This window comes from Rhinopithecus roxellana, chromosome 11, assembly GCF_007565055.1.
Source record: "Rhinopithecus roxellana isolate Shanxi Qingling chromosome 11, ASM756505v1, whole genome shotgun sequence".
Lineage (NCBI taxonomy): Eukaryota > Metazoa > Chordata > Mammalia > Primates > Cercopithecidae > Rhinopithecus > Rhinopithecus roxellana.
In genome coordinates, this window is record NC_044559.1 from 71,041,164 (window position 1) to 71,064,382 (window position 23,219).

At 39.5% G+C, this 23,219-nt stretch overlaps 1 protein-coding gene across 3 annotated transcripts in view; it reads left to right on the top strand.

The window, feature by feature from the left end:
* The window catches only part of BICC1 (BicC family RNA binding protein 1), a 328,457-nt gene that overhangs the window by 179,319 nt on the left and 125,919 nt on the right, over window positions 1-23,219 (top strand). For all 3 annotated transcript variants that reach the window (XM_030941415.1, XM_030941416.1, XM_030941417.1), the window contains exon 3: window positions 12,145-12,214. In XM_030941415.1, the coding sequence (XP_030797275.1) occupies window positions 12,145-12,214 (70 nt within the window). The remainder of the gene's footprint in view (window positions 1-12,144; window positions 12,215-23,219) is intronic.

Here is a 23,219-nt window from a genome sequence, read left to right on the forward strand (position 1 = left end):
GTATTAAGAAAGCAAGCAAGCTTCTTGATGTTAATGATCAAGAACCTTTCTGCGATATCATCTAAGATCTAGGATCCAGGATCCAGGTGTTTTCTGGCTCTGTCTGTCTTTCACACTGATGGTTGGTACTACTTATGGCTCATGGGTGGAGCCTGCAGCATCAGGGCTACCTGTGCCATTGTTCACAGGTAGTAAGAGAAAGAGAGAACTTACTCAGTAATTCTCTTACAAAGTCAGAAAGCTTCATTCTCAAAAGGTTCCGTGAGACCTCTTCTCCCTTGTCTGTGGCTCAGATTGGATCACATGCCTATTCTTAAACCAACCTGTGGGAGTGGGAGTAGCATCCCTTTTAGATAATCAGGTTGATTCCAGGATTCTGGGTAGATAGTTTAAATGTCCACTTGTACACAGAAGATTGAGTGCAGTTTAAACATGTCAAGGAGCCAGTGGCATAGCAAGGTTGTGACTTGGTTCAGAGGTTACATTTATGAGTCTGCGTTCTGAAAGGAGTGATAATGTGTTTTAAAGGAAAAAAACAAGAGACTGTGTTCTTGAATTCTTCAGTATTTTCAAATTCTTTCTGTGAATTTGTTAGTCTGAAAGGTTATAGACCTGGCCAGTTTTGTACAACCAGAGCAGAGCAAACATTCAGTCCACTGATTCACAAGATGCTGAGGACAAAAAGTTAGTGGAACAATCCGTGGTGGTGTAAGCTGAGTACTGACACTTTACTCATTTACCAGCTAATTCTTCCTTTTACCATGTGATCTGACTGTCAAAATTGGTCAGTTGGATAAGGTTTGGGTGGCTGAAGCATATGACACTTTTAAATTTTAGAGCTTATTAGGTGTTTTTTACCACTATTTCAACTTGATGCATTACAAATTTGATATAATTCAGGGAAAGGACCTGTATGGGATAATAAGTAATCAACATTATTCTGACCTTTTTAATGTAGAGTGTATGTTTCACCATAAACATATTATTTACTTTTGTCTCTTATTTAAGGAATATGAGACAGCATTAAAAGATGAGAGTTAAGTAAACTCTGGGCTACTATACAGTGGAATATTAATAAAATACGTAAATACACACACTCCCTTCCTCAATCCCTCCCCATACCCCTACACCTTTCTGACAGAGGCAGTCATGCCCACCAAATATTCTAATTGCTTTCTGCATTTCCCAGCCACCTTTCAGTTGCATGGGGATGTGTCTTGTGATGGACAATGGGCTGTGAAAGAGAGATCTTTTTGTTACAGGCCATGGCAGTAAAAGATCCATGCAGAATTCTTCCTGTTTTCCTCCCATGGGGATACTGAAGGGACCATGGATTGCAGATGGGCAGCTATAAAATGGAAGGATCTCCATTAGCTTGAGTCCCTGAGTGACTGTGTGGAGCTGAGCCTCTTGTTGACCTTTGTAGGCTATTTAACATGGGGGAGAAACAAACTTTTGTTGTGTTCATCCACTGGCATTTGGAATTGTTACAGCAGCACAATGAATACATACCTCCTTTCAATATTTACTCTTTGTCTGGAAGCACGTTTTTCAAACCTAATCCTTACCTCCTTGCCTGCTCACCCAGTAGATCCTACATAAAAGTTTATCTCTTTTTGATGTCTCAGTGTTGCCATTATAGATCGCAGTTATTGTGCTGATCTCTTATTACTCATCAGCATAGATGCCATCAGGGCCTACTAAGCTAAGCAGGGTCATTTGCTTTAAGAAGATGTACTGAGTTGAGTAGTAAAATGTATTCCCTAAAAAAGCATGTATGAATCTATAGTAACTGGAGTAACTAGTCTTATGAAAAATTGGAGACTAGAAAATTGCATTCAAGGTTTGGTAGCTTGATTTTTGTTAAATCAGTACTATTTCAGTTTCTCCCCCAAGTTTGTTTAGTCTCATTTTTTTAAAAAAGACTTTATTGGGGATAATAGTCATAAGAAGGTGTACATATTTAATGTACACAACTTGATGAGTTTGGAAATAAGTATGTATCCATGAGACCATCACCACAAGCTATCCAGCCTCTCCAAAAGTTTCCGCCTGTCCTCTTTAATATTGTTTTTTTTCTGATAAAAACACTTGATATAATATCTACCCCCTTAGCAAATTAAGTATACAGTACAGTGTTGTTATCTCCAGGCACTGTGCTGTACAGTAGATCTCTAGGAATTTATATTGTCCAAATTATACACTGTTATATTCAAGTTATATACAAGTTGTACTTTGATAGTTCAAGTGTAATAAATCTCTTTGTAGTTACCCATGAGATCTGATAGAAGATCTGGTTAATATTTCTGAAGGAATTATTCCTTGGAGAATGAAGTAGCCTTTAGAATCACATATCTTTATGTCCCAGAGGAACCCCAGGACCTGTTCATCACTAACATTATAGGTCGTCATAAATAACCCGCCCACACGCCATGAAATGAAAAAATTGTCTTTGGTTTGCAGCAGAGGTCAAAAAGTGGGACCCATGCTTGCTTTGGCCCACAAAGTGGTTTTTGTATAAGGAAAATAGGTGCCAACATTTAGAAATCAGGAAATGTAACACAAAACTCTAGATTTCTGGCTGCTCTTTTAAAATGGGTGGATGTGGTCACTCTGAGCCTGTATTAGCAGAAGGTTGGAATGGAAACAACAGAACTGAGGCATCCCATTTTCCACAGCTCACGCTTGGCCCAGTTTGCCACTCACTCACTGCACTCACCCGGCCACTGCAGGCGTTTTGCTTAGAGGGTTCCTTTCTCCATTGTCATGCACATATTTCCGGGGAGAATTAATCCTGCCAATGATTTAGGACTTACTTTCATCTAATGAATATTCACTTGGTATTCACTTAGTTTCACTTACTCTGGTAAGCAGACACCTCAGAAATACCGTTCGTTGAATGAGTTAAAAGAGACTTTAGAGATGGAGCTTCCACTTCAGGTTGTCTACTGTATGATAGACCATGTGCCATATAATTGGAAAGCCTTACATAATTGTTGCCTCTTCTGTTCTCTTCATGTTATCTCCTTTATCACTGTAGCATTAAATTTACTCTAATGATACTTATTGAGATCCTATGTGCTAGATTCTAAGGGTTTTAAAAATGAGAGATACAGTTGTTGGCCACCAGGAGCCCAGCTTGTTGGCGATATTGTTAAAGAAATAAGCACTATATATTATGTTGCCACAATAAATTGAGTATGAGAGAGAAAGAGAAAGAGAGAGAGAGACAGGTGACCTCTGATTGAGAGAGTTTTGGAGGAGTTTTCTTAGTGGAAGGCACATTTGAACTAGGTTTTCATTGATAAGTAGAAGTTCTCTAAATTTCTGAGATAAATTAGCTAAGCCTGCCTATAGGGTGGACCAGTTTGAAACTTTTATCAATTCTTAGTGAAGCATGAAAGGTAGTCTTCACTTTGCATGACCTATGGGGACATCAAAATGACTATGCAAATTGAAACTGTGCAAAACACTCTCATCAATCAATGGGAAAATTTAGTGATCTATAACCTTTACTTTTTTTGTCAAAATATTTAGTCTCTTTTATTGTCAGTCATAAATATATAGGAAAATGAAAAATAAAACTAATATTTATTCAGTACACTCTGTTGAAATGTTGGAAACACTGAGAATTAACACTTATTATTTCTTTGTAAAAACTTGTTAAGAATAATTTGAATAGTGCTAACTTTCTTTTTGTTGTATAATTTACCATAAGGTGAGAGCATCCTTTGTAAGCCTTAAGGAATTGTCATACTCGGGAGTCTGAATCAGCTTCCAGTGTTTCATCTTGTGTGCTTTCAAAGTTGTGAAATATCTTCTAGAATTTCTTTAATGTGAAGTTTTTCACCAGCATCACTTCCTCAGGGATATCTCCATCTTTTTTGTCACAGCCCTTCTTTGCTCATATCAGTAAATGTGTCTTCACTAAGCTGCTCTGGCTAAGCATCCGGAGTCACTCAAGTAATCAGCAATGTCAGCATTCCCACAATCAGCTCCTTCTCCTGTTCTCATTGACTTCTGATTCAGATTTCATTTCTGGCATTGTCATTGTTTCCTTGCTGCACTTTCACCTTTGTTGGTCAGTTTGCCCTTTTGATTTACCCATTTTTGTAAAATGCCGTGTGGTTTTATGACTAGGAGACAAGGAGTCATCATGACTACTTGCTTTGCCATCTGTGCAGAACTGATAACAGACATGTCGTGAACAGTCAACAACAAACTTCGAAAGGGAAATGTGATTGGTCACTGATCCAGGTGAGACCTGTTATTTATGGACTGAAGAGCTGGCAGTGAAATTTGTATTTGATGCAACAACTCACAGTTTGTGTATCATGGTAATGGAAATATAAACTTGTGTTGTTGAGGGATTGGTGGGTTTTCAACCAAGCTATGGTAACTGAAATTCATGCATATCGGAACTTTGTAAAGCATGGACTATCTGTATTGACATTTTGAGTGGATTTGTCCTGTCCTCTGTTCAGAGAGTTTAGCAAGTATAGCCCTGGCCACTTGCTGGCATTCCATTAAAACCTCCTAATCACTGTAACAACCAAAATACTTCCCATATTTCCCATATGTGTTTGGGGGTGGGGGTGGGGACACTAACCTAGTTTGGGAACCATTTGGGGGCTCTATCTGGGTCATTTCATCATTAATAAGGCAGGGAGTGTTTGGAAATAGCCACTCTGTTGCTGCTCAGTTACTTCAGCATTCATGGCTGAGTTCTGAGAGGTGGAGCTTTCAGAGTGACCTCCCCTTTAAGATTATGGTGCCTTCTATTTCTTCATAAGCCAAGGGAGGCAGAAAGAGCCTCCTCGACAAGGAGTGACATGACCTAGATTCTAGCTGGACTTTGCCACATATCTGTCTGCCATGTAACCTTTTTGAATCCTAATTTTCACAGCTATACAGTAAGTTTCTCTATCTGATTTACAAATTATTTTGAGGAATAAATGGAAAATGTATGTAAATACTGGGTGCACGTGAGGAATTGTTCTGATGATGATGAATAACTGAATCGTTGGGAGTCCTTTCTTGGACTACAATGAAATATAGCAGAACCCTTTAATGTCTCAGCAAAATAAACATCCTCAGCTTTTAGACACCCCCTCGAGTGAGAAGTTCACAACTTTCCCATCTCCGCTTAGTTAGCTCTTTTCTCACTTAGCTCCCTTCATGGCGAAATGCAGCAAATAGACTACCAGTCCATTATTAGTCCATGAAATAACTTTAAACAGCCTCCTCCGTGAGGGACAGACCTTATTTCTCTATTAATATAAGGAAAATAGAGCACAAATTAGTTTGTCTTTTAGAGACACAGGCTGCAGATGGCTCCCAGCTGGTAGCCATTTTGAATGATGAATTTTGAATAGAGTATAAATGTCGAGTTAGAGAGTTCAGTGTTCTTTTCCTGGTCCAAGAATAAATATTTTTAGTAAAGTTAGTATAAATAGACCTGTCTTGGGGTGATCTGAGATGCTGATTACTTACCTGTGGATTTTTAACTTTACGTCTGGAGTGAAGAATTTGGTGAAATAAGCATGTTAGTAGAATATTGCTGGCTTGGCATAGGTTTCCTTCATCTGTAAGATATTATCCTGTAATTGCTGCAAACCTGCAAAATATGTGGTTTAGTGAACATTGGTAGATATGTTCTCTTTCCACATGGTATACTAATCTGGAATTTGTTGCAGATGAGATAAATCTATTACGACTGGAGCATTGAAGAATATGAATGGAAATTATTTTTATCATGGATGAAACTACTTGTAGAATTTGATTAGATTTTACTTGTTTATTTTATTCTAACTTTAGCAGTTTATTTCAAGAAAGTGAGATTACTTAAATGATTCGGTGTAAATCTCTGAAGTATTTTCAATAGCTTACCGACTTTCTTCTAATTACAAAAAAATTTGTAATTCTAGCTTTTGTAAACATTACCTTCCCTTCCTACTTGTACCCCCCAAAGCCCCACAGAAACTGAAAAGAAAACAGGGACATACAATTTTATATTTATTTGGTACCTTTTTAATATGGAAAAGAAATACTTAAGTCTTGGATCAGGGAGCATTACTTCCTATTTATAAAATTTAAATATAAAGTGGAAAGTTAAGGTAACTATTTAACTTCCTAAGCTGTTACATATCTATAGCATGCTATCTTCATCAGATTTTTATGATGAAAAAAACTTTTGCAGATGAAATAAAAAAAATATATATATATTTTCTTATATCAGCAATCTTAATTTTAATTGTTTCATATATTTTAAAATTGATATTCTTTGGTCAGGCCCTTTTGTTACTATGAATATTTGCTATTCATCAAATCTGATACTACCATAAGAATGAAGTTACACTTCAATTATTAGTTACCTATAAGAAATGAGCACAGTACATCTCACAACAGAAATTTAAAACAATTATATATTCAAATAGTTACATTTTTAGATGGACTCCTCCAAAATCTCTTTTCTTATGATATATAGGATTGCTATTCTAAGAGAGCAGCTAAAGAACCCTAGCAGAGATTGGTAAAATTGAGAAGAGATTTTTTTTTGTCAGTGAGGATGTCCAGAAGTTGAACCTCACTTACCTGAAATAGCAAAATCATACAGCATCCAGAATTATGAGTTAGAACAAGAGTTTTAAAATAATGTGTGTTTTAATGTTCATGGAAAAGGATTCAACATCAGATGTTTGTTCTTTGAACTTTCTTTTGATTTTGTGGTGGTGGAAGTAGGGACAATAGTAAGATTTTAAGAAACTAGCTGGAATTCACTTTAGGGCTTCTCCCCACCGCACCCCCCTCCCCGGCCCTGAGACAACATCATTTTCTTCGCAGAGATTTTGTGGCTTTGCATAACTTGGCATTCCCTAATTTAACTGACACCATTATATTTATAGTTTTGTTTCCATAAGGAAGTACTAATTATTTTAAACATGTTTCCCAACTTTCAGGTAACATTTCACACAACTGGGAGGCATCAGCATCATATTTTGAGTGGGGGATGACCAGAATGATCTGCTTAACTGAATTATTCCTTGAAAGCAAACTAAACATTTTGGACAACATGTTGACTTGCTTAAGCATATCATGTGTTTCTTGGAAGTGATTTTCTTGTCAGATTTTTCGGGAATTGGATTGTGAGAAATGCACAGTATCCTCTTGAAAAAGTGTCAGTGTCTCTGTCCATTGTAGCATCCATAAAATTATCTCTTTATTTCCATGATGTTTTTGAAAATGTTACTTTAATGTTTATAGAAAATAATTCAAAATCAGTAGTTTGTTCTTTGAGTTTTGGTTTTGTGAAGGTGCAAATAGGGACAATAGTGAGATTTTTTTAAAGACCAAAAACCAACTAACTGAAACTCACTCTGGAATTTTTTATTTCCCCTGAAAAAGAAATAGTCATTTTCTTCTCAGCAGTTTTGTGGCTTCTTTGATTTCAACCACATCTTCCTAGCCTTACCTTTTCCAGTTCCCTGATTTACCTGCCTTGATGAACATTTAGTACATATTTTTGCATAATTTGTGGATACAGAACCTCTGACTTGCTTACTGCCTTACTTCCTGCCTTGGTACCCCTTCTTCCATCCCATGCCACCTGCAGGAGATGTGCTTATCAGCCCTCACATCCAGTAACCTAGCTCCAGTACTGGGGTTCCTGGAACCAACCTCTACCCACACCCCCTGCAGGAGATGTGCCTGTCAGCCCTCAGATCCGGTAACCTAGCTCTAGTACTGGGGTTCCTGGAACCAACCTCTACCCACACCCCCTGCAGGAGATGTGCCTGTCAGCCCTCAGATCCGGTAACCTAGCTCTAGTACTGGGGTTCCTGGAACCAACCTCTACCCACACCCCCTGCAGGGGATGTGCTTCTCAGCCCCCAGATGCAATAATCTAGCTCCAGTACTGAAGTTCCTAGACCAACCTCCACCCACACCCCCTGTAGAGACCTGTGCTTCCTCCCCTACCCCCCACCCCCCGCCCCCATGACAGATGCTTCACACTCCACTACTCCCATCACTGACTGAGGCTATCACAAATTAATAGTGTGCCATATCAAAGCTGTAAGAATAGACCTACAATGGAGTCATTGTAGATGATGGTTTTAAAAGCGTCACTGATGACATCCTAAGGAAAAATTTGACTTCCCAAAAGTGAGTAAGTGTGGCCCCTTCCTATGTGTAATCACTGCACTGGCCAGAATTTATTTGTAGGGAGTGTCAGCCAAGCACAGGTACTTGTTGGCTTCTCTTTGTGTCACCAATTCAAGTCAGTTTGAAGGGCATTAGTGTGCACAGCCGTAGACAGTGGGGATGACAGGAGACACATTACCCATCCTGGATGTGTGGGGAGAGCCTCGAAGCCCTTCGGCTGCACTGAATCACCCTCAGGGCCTTGCAGGTACCAGCCGTCTCTTCTTTTTCCAGACCTTTCCACATGCCCTTCTCCTCTTCCTGGGTCACTTTCTTCACCTTTTCTCTGGTGAGCCAACTTTTTCTCCTCCTCTAGGTCACAGCATTAGTAAGCATTTTCTTGAGGTAGCTTTCCTTGACTACCCACGACCGGGTTAGGATCCCCTCTGTACATGCTCATATTGTGCTGCCCCATTCTGAAACATGGCACATAGTACCATGACGGCAATTACCTTGTCTTCTCCCTTGTTAGATTCTAAGCTCCTGCAAGGTAGGAATCATCTCGTTTGCTGTTGTATCCCTAGTATCTAGGACTGTGCCTGTCTGACCAAAACTTATCAGTATCATCATAAATGCAAGGGCTGATATTATCAAGCACTCACTATGTGCCATGCTATGTGCTTAGGGTTTTCTTATTAAGTTCTCACAACAACTTTAGAAATAGATATGATAATGAATTTTACAGAGGAGGAAGTTGAGACTGATAGAAGTTAAGTAATGCGCTCAACACAGCACCCCTAGGAAGCAGCAGAACTGGTATTTGTCTCCAGAGTCCTTGCTCATAATGGCTGGATTACACATAGTGATGAACAAATAAAGGATGTCTGCAAAGGCATCCGGCCAGAGCTCTGTGTGGGGCCAGCAGCTTCATGAATGATCCAAGGAGTTGGCATTAGCTGCCCAGAAATGGTGTTCCAGAGAGTCACTTTTTTTCTAGTCGTATAGGAGAGGTCAGCTCCAGATGCCAAGTTCTAATTACTGGCAGTTTGTTTTCTCTAAGAGGTTTGGCATTTACTCTGGCTCATAGAACTTTAGAGGTCATGTGGTATAGTATACAGAACTCTGGTGTTAGAATTAGGGATTCGAGGCTTGAATTACCCCACTTTCCCTTAAACACAGTGTTGACGTGAGTAGGTTGAGAGTGGTCTTTGTGAGCCCACTTCTCTGCACAGTATAGACAGGGAGTTGTAGTGGGAGTTAGAAGGAGTGTGTATAAAGCTGTCTCCCCAACTTGATGGCAGTTACCTACTGCTCTTAGGATATTTTCTCTGGCATATTATTTCCTGTCATGGGGCACCTATTGGTGCTTAATAAAATGAGTGTACATGCAGGGTGATTTCTGGGCAGTTCTACTAACGATTTAAGATTTCAGAAAGTTACGCCTTCTACCCATACGTTAAAAGGGAAACTTCTGTTACAGTATCATAATATGGCCCTTGACATCATTTACTGGATTAAGCAACTGCATTATTTAATTCAGAAAAGGAAAAGCATGTAGACTGTTTTCTTACTGCCTCCGCACCAACAGCAGCATTATAATAAGATCTTATTTTTCTGTCTTTCTTTCTGTTTGTTGTTGTTGTTGTTGTTTTAGAAACAATGTCTCAGTCTGTAGCCCAGGCTGGAATGTGGTAGCATGATCATAGCCCACTGCACCCTTAAACTCCTGGGCTCAAGTGATCCTCCTGCTTCAGTCTCCTGAGTAACTGGGACTACAGGTATCTGCTACCATGCCCAGCTAATTTTTGTATTTTTTTGTAGAGATGGAGTCTCACTATATTGTCCAGGCTGTTCTCAAACTCCTGGCCTCAAGCAGTCCTCCTGACTCAGTGCTGGGATTATAGGCATGAGCCACTGCATGCAGCCTTATTTTTCTATCTTATCTCTTTGAGAGTCTAAAGTAACTTAGAGGAAAATTCTGAAACTAGTTAAATCCAGGGCCTGCTATGTACAGGGCAGAGAATTTAGTTTCTGTTTTGCAAAGACAGGCTGTAAATAAGTAAGTACAGAAAATAAGAGGATTTCCACTTGCAATAAGGGTTAGGAGGGAAATAAACACAGTGAGGTGGGAAGAATAATTGTGGTTGGGTTGGTGTGACAGTAGAAAAGGATGGGGAGTTGGACAAGATGGCAGCTGAAGTCTGAGCATGAGAAGGGGCGGGGATGGGAAATTGTGGGGAAGAGATAACAGTGAATGCAGGAGCTCAGCAGGAGAGCCTGCTGGACGTGTTTTTGGGGTGGCATCATGGCTGATGCCGAGGGAGTTGAGAAATAACATTTTATTTTTTATTTTTTACTATTGGTTTAGACTTAACTAACCAAGTTGATGGCGCAAACAACTAAACACATTAGCAGAGACAGGCATGAATGAGAGAAGCAGCTGGGGCCAGGCGCTGTAGGGTTAAGGTAACCAGCTCACCTGCCTTCAGGGCCAGACCAGTACCTTGACTTAGTGAAGACAGTGTGGCCTTACTTTTGTTCAATTTTTAATAGAGCCATAGGTGTAGAGAAATATTGCTCTGAGAAAAACAGCAAACACGATGATAAAATGGCAAGTGAGCAGTACAATGCCATGATGATGATGGCGAGTGGCCTTTGACCTCAGAGAGACACAGTAGGGACTGGGAGCAGCTCAGAGCCTGCTGACCCTGACTGAAGGGGACAGCTGTTGCTCAGTGCCAGCCAAACGTTGCCATGTGGGATTGTGAGCTGTCTGTGCTAAATGTGCCAAGTTTTCCAGAGAACCAGAAATCTGAATTTTTCTATGAAATTCTCAGATTTAAAAATGTTGGCTCAAACTTTGAAAAACCCTACAATGAATAGACGAAATGCATATGTGGACTTACAGTCTGAAACATCTGCTGGAAGCCCTTTTATATTATGATAAAGGGGGTTTAATGAAGTATGATACATGTGAAGCATTTCCTTGTGCCTGGTACAAAGCCAGTACTGAGGAGAAAAAGGTACTTATTATTCATTGCACTCTTGATGTGTTTAAGTTGTTTTCACCATTAATTTATTTAATGAACTCTCAATCCATATTAAAGATAAGTATTATCCTAGTTTAATTCAAGTGATTAAAGTAATGAATGATTTTTTTTTTCTGTTTGCATATTGGTTAGTAGTTTGCCCTATTAGTTTGGTTAATTCTGTGTTTGTGTTACATGAGCAAACATTAATTTTGTGTAATTGATGGAAAATTAGTGAGGAACAAAGGATGCACGTTTTAAATCCTGTTCTTCTCTTGTTTACTGTCCATTTCCATTGCTGGACAGTCGTTGCTTCCCTCACTTGTCCTGGTGCTTCCACTCATTTAGGTCTTGAGACCTCCTAGCCAGTGTTAGCTGCATGTGCAAGTGGGAAGGACTTTTGGCAAAAATGCCATTCTGAACCAGGAAAAGGATGATGGGGAATGCAGTCCTATGACGTGATGTTGCATTTAGAAGGTTTTCATCAGTTTTAATGAAATACAAATGTGCCCAAAGTAAGTTATTTTTTCCCCCAGGGAAAAAAAAAATCTTCATTTAGTATGGTCTAACTCATGCAGTTTTGTATTACAGGAATCATGTTTGGTGTGTTGCAATCCCTTGGCAATTGTCTTGGGGAATTTTATTCAGCACAAGCATCTCTGACGGTTCTGGCATCAAGTTGGCTTAATTACTTGTTCATGTACTTTTTGGTCTTTGTGTTAGAATTCTGAAGCATCGTGGAGAGGAACACTGGGAGTAACAAAATATATTTGAATATTTCTAATAGATTAAAGGCTTATAAAAAATCTTTTTCCCCCCGAGGATTTTTTTTTCTTTGCATTGTTTTCAAATGAGATCATTTTGTATCACATGAAGCTAGGAACTTGAAAATAAACTTTTTTGTGTGTGAAAAATCTTATCTGTAAATACAATTTTTTAATTGAGTCAATATTTCTCTCAATTTTGGCTACAGATCATGGAGGAAACAAATACGCAGATTGCTTGGCCGTCAAAACTGAAGATCGGAGCCAAATCCAAGAAAGGTAAATTGTGAGAGAGCGAGAAATAGGTGGTTTTGATAACTGAGATTATGGAATCACTGCAGGTTTGCTGGGGAAAAAACTAACATTTATTCTTAACACTTTTGTCCCAAAATATTTGTTAAGTAGAATTCTTTCAGGAGGATTTTCATGATTAAAAATAATATATAGTTTTTTATCCAGCAACAGAAAAATATTAACTATTAACATTATGATAGAAATGTAAAAAGATACAACAACCTGTGATTTCAAGGGTGCTCATTCGATTGATATCATGAGTCATGGTAACTCTTCACATGTTTTTAACACATAAATTTCTATTGTTTATATTTCAGAGTTCTTTTTTATGTACTACACAGGTTTAATAGCTGCTTTTTTTTTTCCTTCCAGTATGATATGAACCTTAGATTTCAGGTCTCGAGTGCTGCTTGTCTTCATCTGTCAGACAGCAAAGAACCCATTAGATTTCCCTTTTAGGCTGAGTGTTTCCCTTGCCTGGTTTTACCCTATGGGACACTACACAATGTATAGATGTTCAGAAATGAAAATAAAGGCCTCCTTAGTTTTCTTCCTGGATTACATAGTATTTTCAAATGTGACCTGCTAGTATATATTTTTATGGATAGTTTTTAAAATATGACCTTAGTCTCAACAAACTTTGTTGAGTATATTTCATTAGAAGAATGCAGATGCATGTAGTTGTCAGGATATAATGACAAATACCATCAAACAATTAAAAAAAATTGCAGTCTGAGCATTATCCATCATGGTCTGGCTTTCTTATTGTTGCTGTTTAGTTTCATATTTGCTGCCCCTTCTCCCCATGATTTACTGCTAAATGATAACATTGCAAGATTTCTCAGTTTCCTTTCTTACTTCAGTCCAGTTTTGCCTTCTTTTAATTGCATTTCATTAGAGTTAACTCATCACATGGAATAAAAATTATTTTAGTTATTTAGTGAGTGTTGTTAGCTGGACTTGAATTGACAGGAATTCCTATAGAAACTCCTTTCTTGTTACTTTTTGTTGTTGTTGTTTTGAGACGGGGTCTCACTCTGTCACCCAGTGGCATGATCATGGCTCACTGCAGCCTTACCCTCCCAGGCTCAAGCCATCCTCCCACCACAGACTTGAGTAGCTGGGACTATAGGCACACACCACCATGCTTGGCTGATGTTTGCGTTTTTTGTAGAGACGGAATTCCACTATGTGTTGCTCAGGCTGGTCTTGAACCCCTGAGTTCAAGCAACTCTCCTGCCTTGATCTTCCAGAGTGTTGGGATTACAGGTGTGAGCCACCGCACTCAGCCTTGTTACCTTTTTAATTGTTATCATGGGCGGCAAGGAATTGGGAACTTATATGCTAAACAATCATAAGAAGACATGGTGAATTTGCAAGTGCAATTCTGTATCTTTGTATAAACTTGTATTTCTCAAGTGGTGTAGAATATATTCTTAATTAATCTTCAATAATTTTTGTGGTATGTTGGAATGTTTTGTACTCATCATGCAGAAGAAGAAACTGACGTTCATGGATTATCTAGCTATTTGCAGCATTTAAAAATTTCTGTCCTACTACTTGAGTAAATTGGAACTTGAACGTAGACTAAATCTTCTTTCCCTATTGTCAGGCATTTTTACTTAAAGAATAAAATTAGCTTTATTACTAGCCTAATAAAAATGCAACTTAATCAGTCTCCGAAGAAAATCCCCAAGAAAACGTGAACATTAAAACAATTCCAGATAACATTTTATGTCTTATTCTCTTGCAGTATCCATGCTGTTGTTTTCCTCTCCCTATGCCATTATCCTGAGAAACTGAGAACTGTTTAGTTTTTGTTCAAAATGTGGTGACAACATTAGACATTTCAGAAAATACGGAGATGAATAGATTTTATTCGTTGGTTTCTTGTCATTGGCACTTAACCCATTCAGAATGGCCAACTATATTGTACATTTTGATTATATATTTTGCTTTGGAATTAAGAATATTTCAGCAGTACATTCTACGGCGTTTGACATAATTTCCACATGGTTAAAATTAACCTTTGGAATTGTGCCTAAGAATTGATCCCTTCAGGCCTGGATCTACAGGCATCATTTTATTTTGTATTATTTATGAAGTGTTATGGATGTATATACTACTATATGATGCACAGAATGCACTTAAAGAGCACATGGAAGAGAGAGAATCCGAAGTTTGCCTCAGAGGAATTTACTGTTCAGAATTTACTTGAGTTGCTCTTATCATTTAAGCACACAGCTGCTGAATCAGTTTTTGGCTAATATCCCTGGTATGTGTATACCTATATTATTTTTTAAATGATTCACTTCAGAGATGCAATTTTTGGACCAAAATTTGTATTTAATAAATATGAAATGAAAATGGCAGGAGGAATGTTAGAAGGTAATTATTTGCTCTTTCATCTGATGTGGCTGTTCCTTCTCACCCCTGAGTGTTATAGAGGAAGGAATTGTTGGTTTTAATGCTTTTTCATTCCAGATTATTATTATTCAGGAGACCCAAGAATATAAATGTATTTAGGGACTCATGCCATATTTTGGGTGATAATTACATTAAAAATCCCATGGTGATGTGAAACTTTGGAATATATACATAATCCCCAGGCTGTGCTAGAGACAGTACAGCCATAGGTTTGTGTTGCATGTCACTTTTGAGTTTCTAAAATGCATGTTGGCTAAATATTTGAGCCTAGACAAACATTTTTCATAGCCACTGTTACCAGTTTGCCCCCTTCTTTACCTTACTGGAATTTAGTCCTGTGTTTCCTAAATTAGCTTCCATAGCTCTGTCTAAACTTTATTTTTTAAGCCATTAATCCTATATCCAGAGCTGCTGTTTGAGTGGCTGTATGGCTCACTTGCTTGAAGCGCTGGTAGGAAGCTGCCTGGCAAGAAAAGCAGCCAACAGCCTGAATTTGGCATCAGTTAGCGAGGTCAGATTCTTCTCCTTTAAAGATGCTGGCTCAGTAGTTCTGAGGCTGGTAGTGGGAGCTGCTATATTTAACAAGTTTCACTGCTTGTTCTTATGGTCAGGCTGAGATTTGTGAGGAAACACAAATCTCACCATCTAACATGGAAATATCATGATTTAGTCACTAAGAAGACCACGTGTTCTGAAGGCAGTGCGTAACAGGCAGAGTCCTTCTACAGTCACTTCTGGATAATGCCCATCTTGGCATCTCTAGAACTACATTTTTATGGATGCATTAATTTCATTGTTCTATCATCTTTGTAGTCAGTTAACGTGGATTAGTTTAGAGTGATGACAACCTCATTATTCTGTGCCTGTGCTAAATGTTGGATAAAAGACCATCTAATTTTTGTCCATTCCCTTCCCTCCTCCCTTTCTTATCTCACTTTTCTTACCTTTCACTCCCCTTTCATTCTTCTGTGACTGTATTCTAGATGGAATATAGTGGGGGGAAAAGTAATAGAAATATTTTCATGTGCACAGAGCATTTTAGGTAAGTGCATGTTTTATGATATAAACTAAGAAACTATAGAATTATTTAAACTTTAAATTTTAGATTCAGGGGTACATGTGAATGTTTTTTTACATGAGTTTATTGCATACTGGTGGAGATTGGGCTTTTAGTGTTACTGTTACACAGATAGTGAACATTGTACCCAATTGGTAATTTTTCAAGGCCTTGCCCTAGAATTTTTTAAAACATCTCTAGAGTATTGGAAATTGTTGGAAGGTTGAATCCGCATTAGAGCTGGAGAGAACGGGGCATTTAAGGTTCAGTATAATGGACATTTAAATCGGTGACTATAGAATTGTCTTAAAGAGAGTCATAATTGAGAAAAACAAAGCATTTGGTATTCTGTATAATGTAAATTTATTTTGAGTGGATAAAAAATCTAACTGACTCTAACTCTTAGAGTGAGAATACTAGAGCAGTCTCCTGTACGTTGAAAAATTTGAGGTTTGTGCCTGTGAAACCAGTATTTAAGGATTAAGGTGTTTAATACCATACACCCTTACCAACAGAATAACTTCAAGCACTCATTAAAATTTTTAACATGCTATTCTGAATCATAGCCTTAGTATTTTAAAATAAGTGAAGCTTCATTAAAGTACAAATTGCATTCTTAACAAATTTGAATGTTTTGCCAAATAGAAGTCCTGCCAGATCTGCTTTAAGAAATAGATAAAAATGATTTGTAATGAGAATTTATCACACTGGTATATTGTGTTGTGAGCTTCATGATGCTAGATAAGTTTGTTTTCTTAAACAGGTAAACATTTTTCTCACAGTCTTCTTTTGCTCTTAATCTCCTTATCAGTCTCTTCTTAGACTGGCAAAGGTAAACGGTAAATGGTATGGTTTGGCTGTGTGTCCCCACCCAGGTCTTATCTCAGATTGTAATCCCCTTTGTCCCCATGTGTCAAGGGAGTGATCTGGTGGGAGGTGATTGGATCATGGGGGTGGTTTAATTCCACACTGTTCTCATGATAGTGAATGAGTTCTCACAAGATCTGATGAGTTTAAAACTGTTGACAGTTCTTCCTTCCCACGCTCTCTGTCCCCTGCTGCCATGTAAGATGTGCCTGCTTTCCCTTCCACCATGATTGTAAGTTTCCTGAGGCCTCCCCAGGCGTGCAGAACTGTGGGTCAATTAAAGCTCTTTCCTTTGTAAATTACCCAGTCTCAGGTGTTTCTTTATTGCACTATGAAAACAGACTAAAACAGTGAGTAAAAAATTGTTTCAAGTTTTTAAGCCAAATTTCAAATAACTGAGGTCAACATGAATGAAGGTTTATTGCAGAGTTCAACCAAGTGATAGGAACTAATCTCTGCAAGTTGCATGATGACTTATGAAACCCCAGGACTAGCAGGAATGAGAGGCATTGACTGGGTTGCTTGATGTTTCCTGGTTTGGAGGCAATTTGGCACCAAGTTCAACCATTCTCTTCCTCCCAGAATCAACAAAAGAATCTTTAGAATTCCGTGAGTTTTTATTGTTTTTGGTTACATTTTATCAGAACAAGTAGATATCTAATAGAAAATGTTAGCATGAGAAAAATAGTAGACAGTTCATTTTGTTTTTTCCAGAAGAAAATGTTTTGTTGAGTATGCTCACACTTTTTTTGGGTGTTCATAGTGAACTAGTTAGTTGAGGGCTTTAACATAGTTGCACTTAAAGGGCTGAGGGCAGGGAAAATGCATGGCAGGGCATGCCATGCTGGACCAAAGTGTTTCCAATGGTGGGTTGCAGCCTATTCATGTGTCAGGTGTTAGGTTAGTGGGTCGTAGCCAGTAGTAAAATAACCCAACTAGGTTAAAAAAATAGAGTGTAAGGGCATTGTTTGTTATTAAATTACATTTATTTTGTATTTTTTGAGACAGAATCTCACTCTGTTACCCAGGCTGGAGTGAAGTAGTGCAATTTCACCTCATGGCAACCTCTGCCTCCCGGGTTCAAGCAGTTCTCCTGCCTCAGCCTCCTCAGTGCCTGGGACTACAGGCACACACTACCATGCCCAGCTAATTATTATTATTACTATTATTATTATTATTATTATTATTATTTGAGATGGAGTTTTGCTCTTGTTGCCCAGGCTGGAGTGCAATGGTGCAATCTCGGCTCACCACAGCCTCCACCTCCCAGGTTCAAGCAGTTGTCCTGGCTCAGCCTCCCGAGTGACTGGGATTACAAGGCACCCACGACCACCACGCCTGGCTAATTTTGTATTTTTAGTAGAGACAGGGTTTCTCCATGTTGGCCAGGCTGGTCTTGAACTCCCGACCTCAGGTATTCCACCCACTTCAGCCTCCCGAACTCCTGGGATTACAGGCGTGAGCCACCACGCCTAGCCAGCTAATTTTTTTGTGTGTATTTTTAGTAGAGACAGAGTTTCACCGTGTTGGCCAGGCTGGTCTTGAAATCCTGACCTCAGCGGGGGCGGGGGCGGGGGGGGGGGGCGGAGCAAGATGGCCGAATAGGAACAGCTCCAGTCTCCAACTCCCAGTGCCAGCGACACAGAAGACAGGTGATTTCTGCATTTTCAACTGAGGTACTGGGGTCATCTCACTAGGGAGTGCCGGACAATCGGTGCTGGTCAGCTGCTGCAGCCCGACCAGCGAAAGCTGAAGCAGGGCGAGGCATCGCCTCACCTGGGAAGTGCAAGGGGGAAGGGAATCCCATTTCCTAGCCAGGGGAACTGAGACACATAACACCTGGAAAATCGGGTAACTCCCACCCCAATATTGTGCTTTAAGCAAACGGGCACACCAGGAGAATATATCCCACACCTGGCCGGGAGGGTCCCACGCCCACAGAGCCTCCCTCATTGCTAACACAGCAGTCTGCGATCTAACCCAAGGCAGCAGCGAGGCTGGGGGAGGGGCGCCCGCCATTGCTGAGGCTTAAGTAGGTAAACAAAGCTGCTGGGAAGCTCGAACTGGGTGGAGCTCACAGCAGCTCAAGGAAACCTGCCTGCCTCTGTAGACTCCACCTCTGGGGACAGGGCACAGCTAAAAACAACAACAACAACAAAAAGGCAGCAGAACCTCTGCAGACGCAAACGACTCTGTCTGACAGCTTTGAAGAGAGCAGTGGATCTCCCAACACGGAGGTTGAGATCTGAGAAGGGACGGACTGCCTGCTCAAGTGGGTCCCTGAACCCTGAGTAGGCTAACTGGGAGACATCCCCCACTAGGGGCAGTCTGACACCCCACACCTCACAGGGTGGAGTACACCCCGAGAGGAAGCTTCCAAAGTAAGAATCAGACAGGTACACTCACTGTTCATCAATATTCTATCTTCTGCAACCTCTGCTGCTGATACCCAGGCAAACAGGGTCTGGAGTGGACCTCAAGCAATCTCCAACAGACCTACAGCTGAGGGTCCTGACTGTCAGAAGGAAAACTATCAAACAGGAAGGACACCTATACCAAAACCCCATCAGTACATCACCATCATCAAAGACCAGAGACAGATAAAACCACAAAGATGGGGGAAAAGCAGGGCAGAAAAGCTGGAAATTCAAAAAATAAGAGCGCATCTCCCCCTGCAAAGGAGCGCAGCCCATCGCCAGCAACGGATCAAAGCTGGTCAGAGAATGATTTTGACGAGATGAGAGAAGAAGGCTTCAGTCAATCAAACTTCTCAGAGCTAAAGGAGGAATTACGTACCCAGCGCAAAGAAACTAAAAATCTTGAAAAAAGAGTGGAAGAATTGACAGCTAGACTAATTAATGCAGAGAAGATCATAAACGAAATGACAGAGATGAAAACCATGACACGAGAAATACGTGACAAATGCACAAGCTTCAGTAACCGATTCAATCAACTGGAAGAAAGAGTATCAGCGATTGAGGATCAAATGAATGAAATGAAGCGAGAAGAGAAACCAAAAGAAAAAAGAAGAAAAAGAAATGAACAAAGCCTGCAAGAAGTATGGGATTATGTAAAAAGACCAAATCTAGGTCTGATTGGGGTGCCTGAAAGTGAGGAGGAAAATGGAACCAAGTTGGAAAACACTCTTCAGGATATCATCCAGGAGAACTTCCCCAACCTAGTAGGGCAGACCAACATTCAAATTCAGGAAATACAGAGAACGCCACAAAGATACTCCTCGAGAAGAGCAACTCCAAGACACATAATTGCCAGATTCACCAAAGTTGAAATGAAGGAAAAAATCTTAAGGGCAGCCAGAGAGAAAGGTCGGGTTACCCACAAAGGGAGGCCCATCAGACTAACAGCAGATCTCTCGGCAGAAACTCTACAAGCCAGAAGAGAGTGGGGGCCAATATTCAACATTCTTAAAGAAAAGAATTTTCAACCCAGAGTTTCATATCCAGCCAAACTAAGATTCATAAGTGAAGGAGAAATAAAATTCTTTACAGATAAGCAAATGCTTAGAGATTTTGTCACCACCAGGCCTGCCTTACAAGAGACCCTGAAGGAAGCCCTAAACATGGAAAGGAACAACCGGTACCAGCCATTGCAAAAACATGCCAAAATGTAAAGACCATCGAGGCTTAGGAAGAAACTGCATCAACTAACGAGCAAAATAACCAGTTAATATCATAATGACAGGATCAAGTTCACACATAACAATATTAACCTTAAATGTCAATGGACTAAATGCTCCAATTAAAAGACACAGACTGGCAAACTGGATAAAGAGTCAAGACCCATCAGTCTGCTGTATTCAGGAGACCCATCTCACATGCAGAGACATACATAGGCTCAAAATAAAGGGATGGAGGAAGATCTACCAAGCAAATGGAGAACAAAAAAAAGCAGGGGTTGCAATCCTAGTCTCTGATAAAACAGACTTTAAACCATCAAAGATCAAAAGAGACAAAGAAGGCCATTACATAATGGTAAAGGAATCAATTCAACAGGAAGAGCTAACTCTCCTAAATATATATGCACCCAATACAGGAGCACCCAGATTCATAAAGCAAGTCCTTAGAGACTTACAAAGAGACTTAGACTCCCATACAATAATAATGGGAGACTTCAACACTCCACTGTCAACGTTAGACAGATCAACGAGACAGAAAGTTAACAAGGATATCCAGGAATTGAACTCATCTCTGCACCAAGCGGACCTAATAGACATCTATAGAACTCTCCACCCCAAATCAACAGAATATACATTCTTCTCAGCACCACATCGCACTTATTCCAAAATTGACCACATAATTGGAAGTAAAGCACTCCTCAGCAAATGTAAAAGAACAGAAATGGTAACAAACTGTCTCTCAGACCACAGTGCAATCAAACTAGAACTCAGGACTAAGAAACTCAATCAAAACCGCTCAACTACATGGAAACTGAACAACCTGCTCCTGAATGACTACTGAGTACATAACGAAATGAAAGCAGAAATAAAGATGTTCTTTGAAACCAATGAGAACAAAGATACAACATACCAGAATCTCTGGGACACATTTAAAGCAGTGTGTAGAGGGAAATTTATAGCACTAAATGCCCACAAGAGAAAGCAGGAAAGATCTAAAATTGACACTCTAACATCACAATTAAAAGAACTAGAGAGGCAAGAGCAAAGACATTCAAAAGCTATCAGAAGGCAAGAAATAACTAAGATCAGAGCAGAGCTGAAGGAGATAGAGACACAAAAAACCCTCCAAAAAATCAGTGAATCCAGGAGTTGGTTTTTTGAAAAGATCAACAAAATTGACAGACCACTAGCACGACTAATAAAGAAGAAAAGAGAGAGGAATCAAATAGACGCAATAAAAAATGATAAAGGGGATATCACCACCAACCCCACAGAAATACAAACTACCATCAGAGAATACTATAAACACCTCTACGCAAATCAACTAGAAAATCTAGAAGAAATGGATAATTTCCTGGACACTTACACTCTCCCAAGACTAAACCAGGAAGAAGTTGAATCCCTGAATAGACCAATAGTAGGCTCTGAAATTGAGGCAACAATTAATAGCCTACCAACGAAAAATGTCCAGGACCAGATGGATTCACAGCTGAATTCTACCAGAGGTACAAGGAGGAGCTGGTACCATTCCTTCTGAAACTATTCCAATCAATAGAAAAAGACGGAATCCTCCCTAACTCACTTTATGAGGCCAACATCATCCTGATGCCAAAGCCTGGCAGAGACACAACAAAAAAAGAGAATTTTAGACCAATATCCCTGATGAACATCGATGCAAAAATCCTCAATAAAATACTGGCAAACCGGATTCAGCAGCACATCAAAAAGCTTATCCACCATGATCAAGTGGGCTTCATCCCTGGGATGCAAGGCTGGTTCAACATTCGCAAATCAATAAACGTAATCCAGCATATAAACAGAACCAAAGACAAGAACCACATGATTATCTCAATAGATGCAGAAAAGGCTTTTGACAAAATTCAACAGCCCTTCATGCTAAAAACGCTCAATAAATTCGGTATTGATGGAACGTACCTCAAAATAATAAGAGCTATTTATGACAAACCCACAGCTAATATACTGAATGGGCAAAAACTGGAAAAATTCCCTTTGAAAACTGGCACAAGACAGGGATGCCCTCTCTCACCACTCCTATTCAACATAGTGTTGGAAGTTCTGGCTAGGGCAATCAGGCAAGAGAAAGAAATCAAGGGTATTCAGTTAGGAAAAGAAGAAGTCAAATTGTCCCTGTTTGCAGATGACATGATTGTATATTTAGAAAACCCCATTGTCTCAGCCCCAAATCTCCTTAAGCTGATAAGCAACTTCAACAAAATCTCAGGATACAAAATCAATGTGCAAAAATCACAAGCATTCTTACACACCAGTAACAGACAAACAGCCAAATCATGAATGAACTTCCATTCACAATTGCTTCAAAGAGAATAAAATACCTAGGAATCCAACTTACAAGGGATGTAAAGGACCTCTTCAAGGAGAACTACAAACCACTGCTCAGTGAAATCAAAGAGGACACAAACAAATGGAAGAACATACCATGCTCATGGATAGGAAGAACCAATATCGTGAAAATGGCCATACTGCCCAAGGTTATTTATAGATTCAATGCCGTCCCCATCAAGCTACCAATGACTTTCTTCACAGAATTGGAAAAAACTGCTTTAAAGTTCATATGGAACCAAAAAAGAGCCCACATTGCCAAGACAATCCTAAGTCAAAAGGACAAAGTTGGAGGCGTCACGCTACCTGACTTCAAACTATACACTACAAGGCTACAGTAACCAAAACAGCATGGTACTGGTACCAAAACAGAGATATAGACCAATGGAACAGAACAGAGTCCTCAGAAATAAGACCACACATCTACAGCCATCTGATCTTTGACAAACCTGAGAGAAACAAGAAATGGGGAAAGGATTCCCTATTTAATAAATGGTGCTGGGAAAATTGGCTAGCCGTAAGTAGAAAGCTGAAACTGCATCCTTTCCTTACTCCTTATACGAAGATTAATTCAAGGTGGATTAGAGACTTAAATGTTAGACCTAATACCATAAAAACCCTAGAAGAAAATCTAGGTAGTA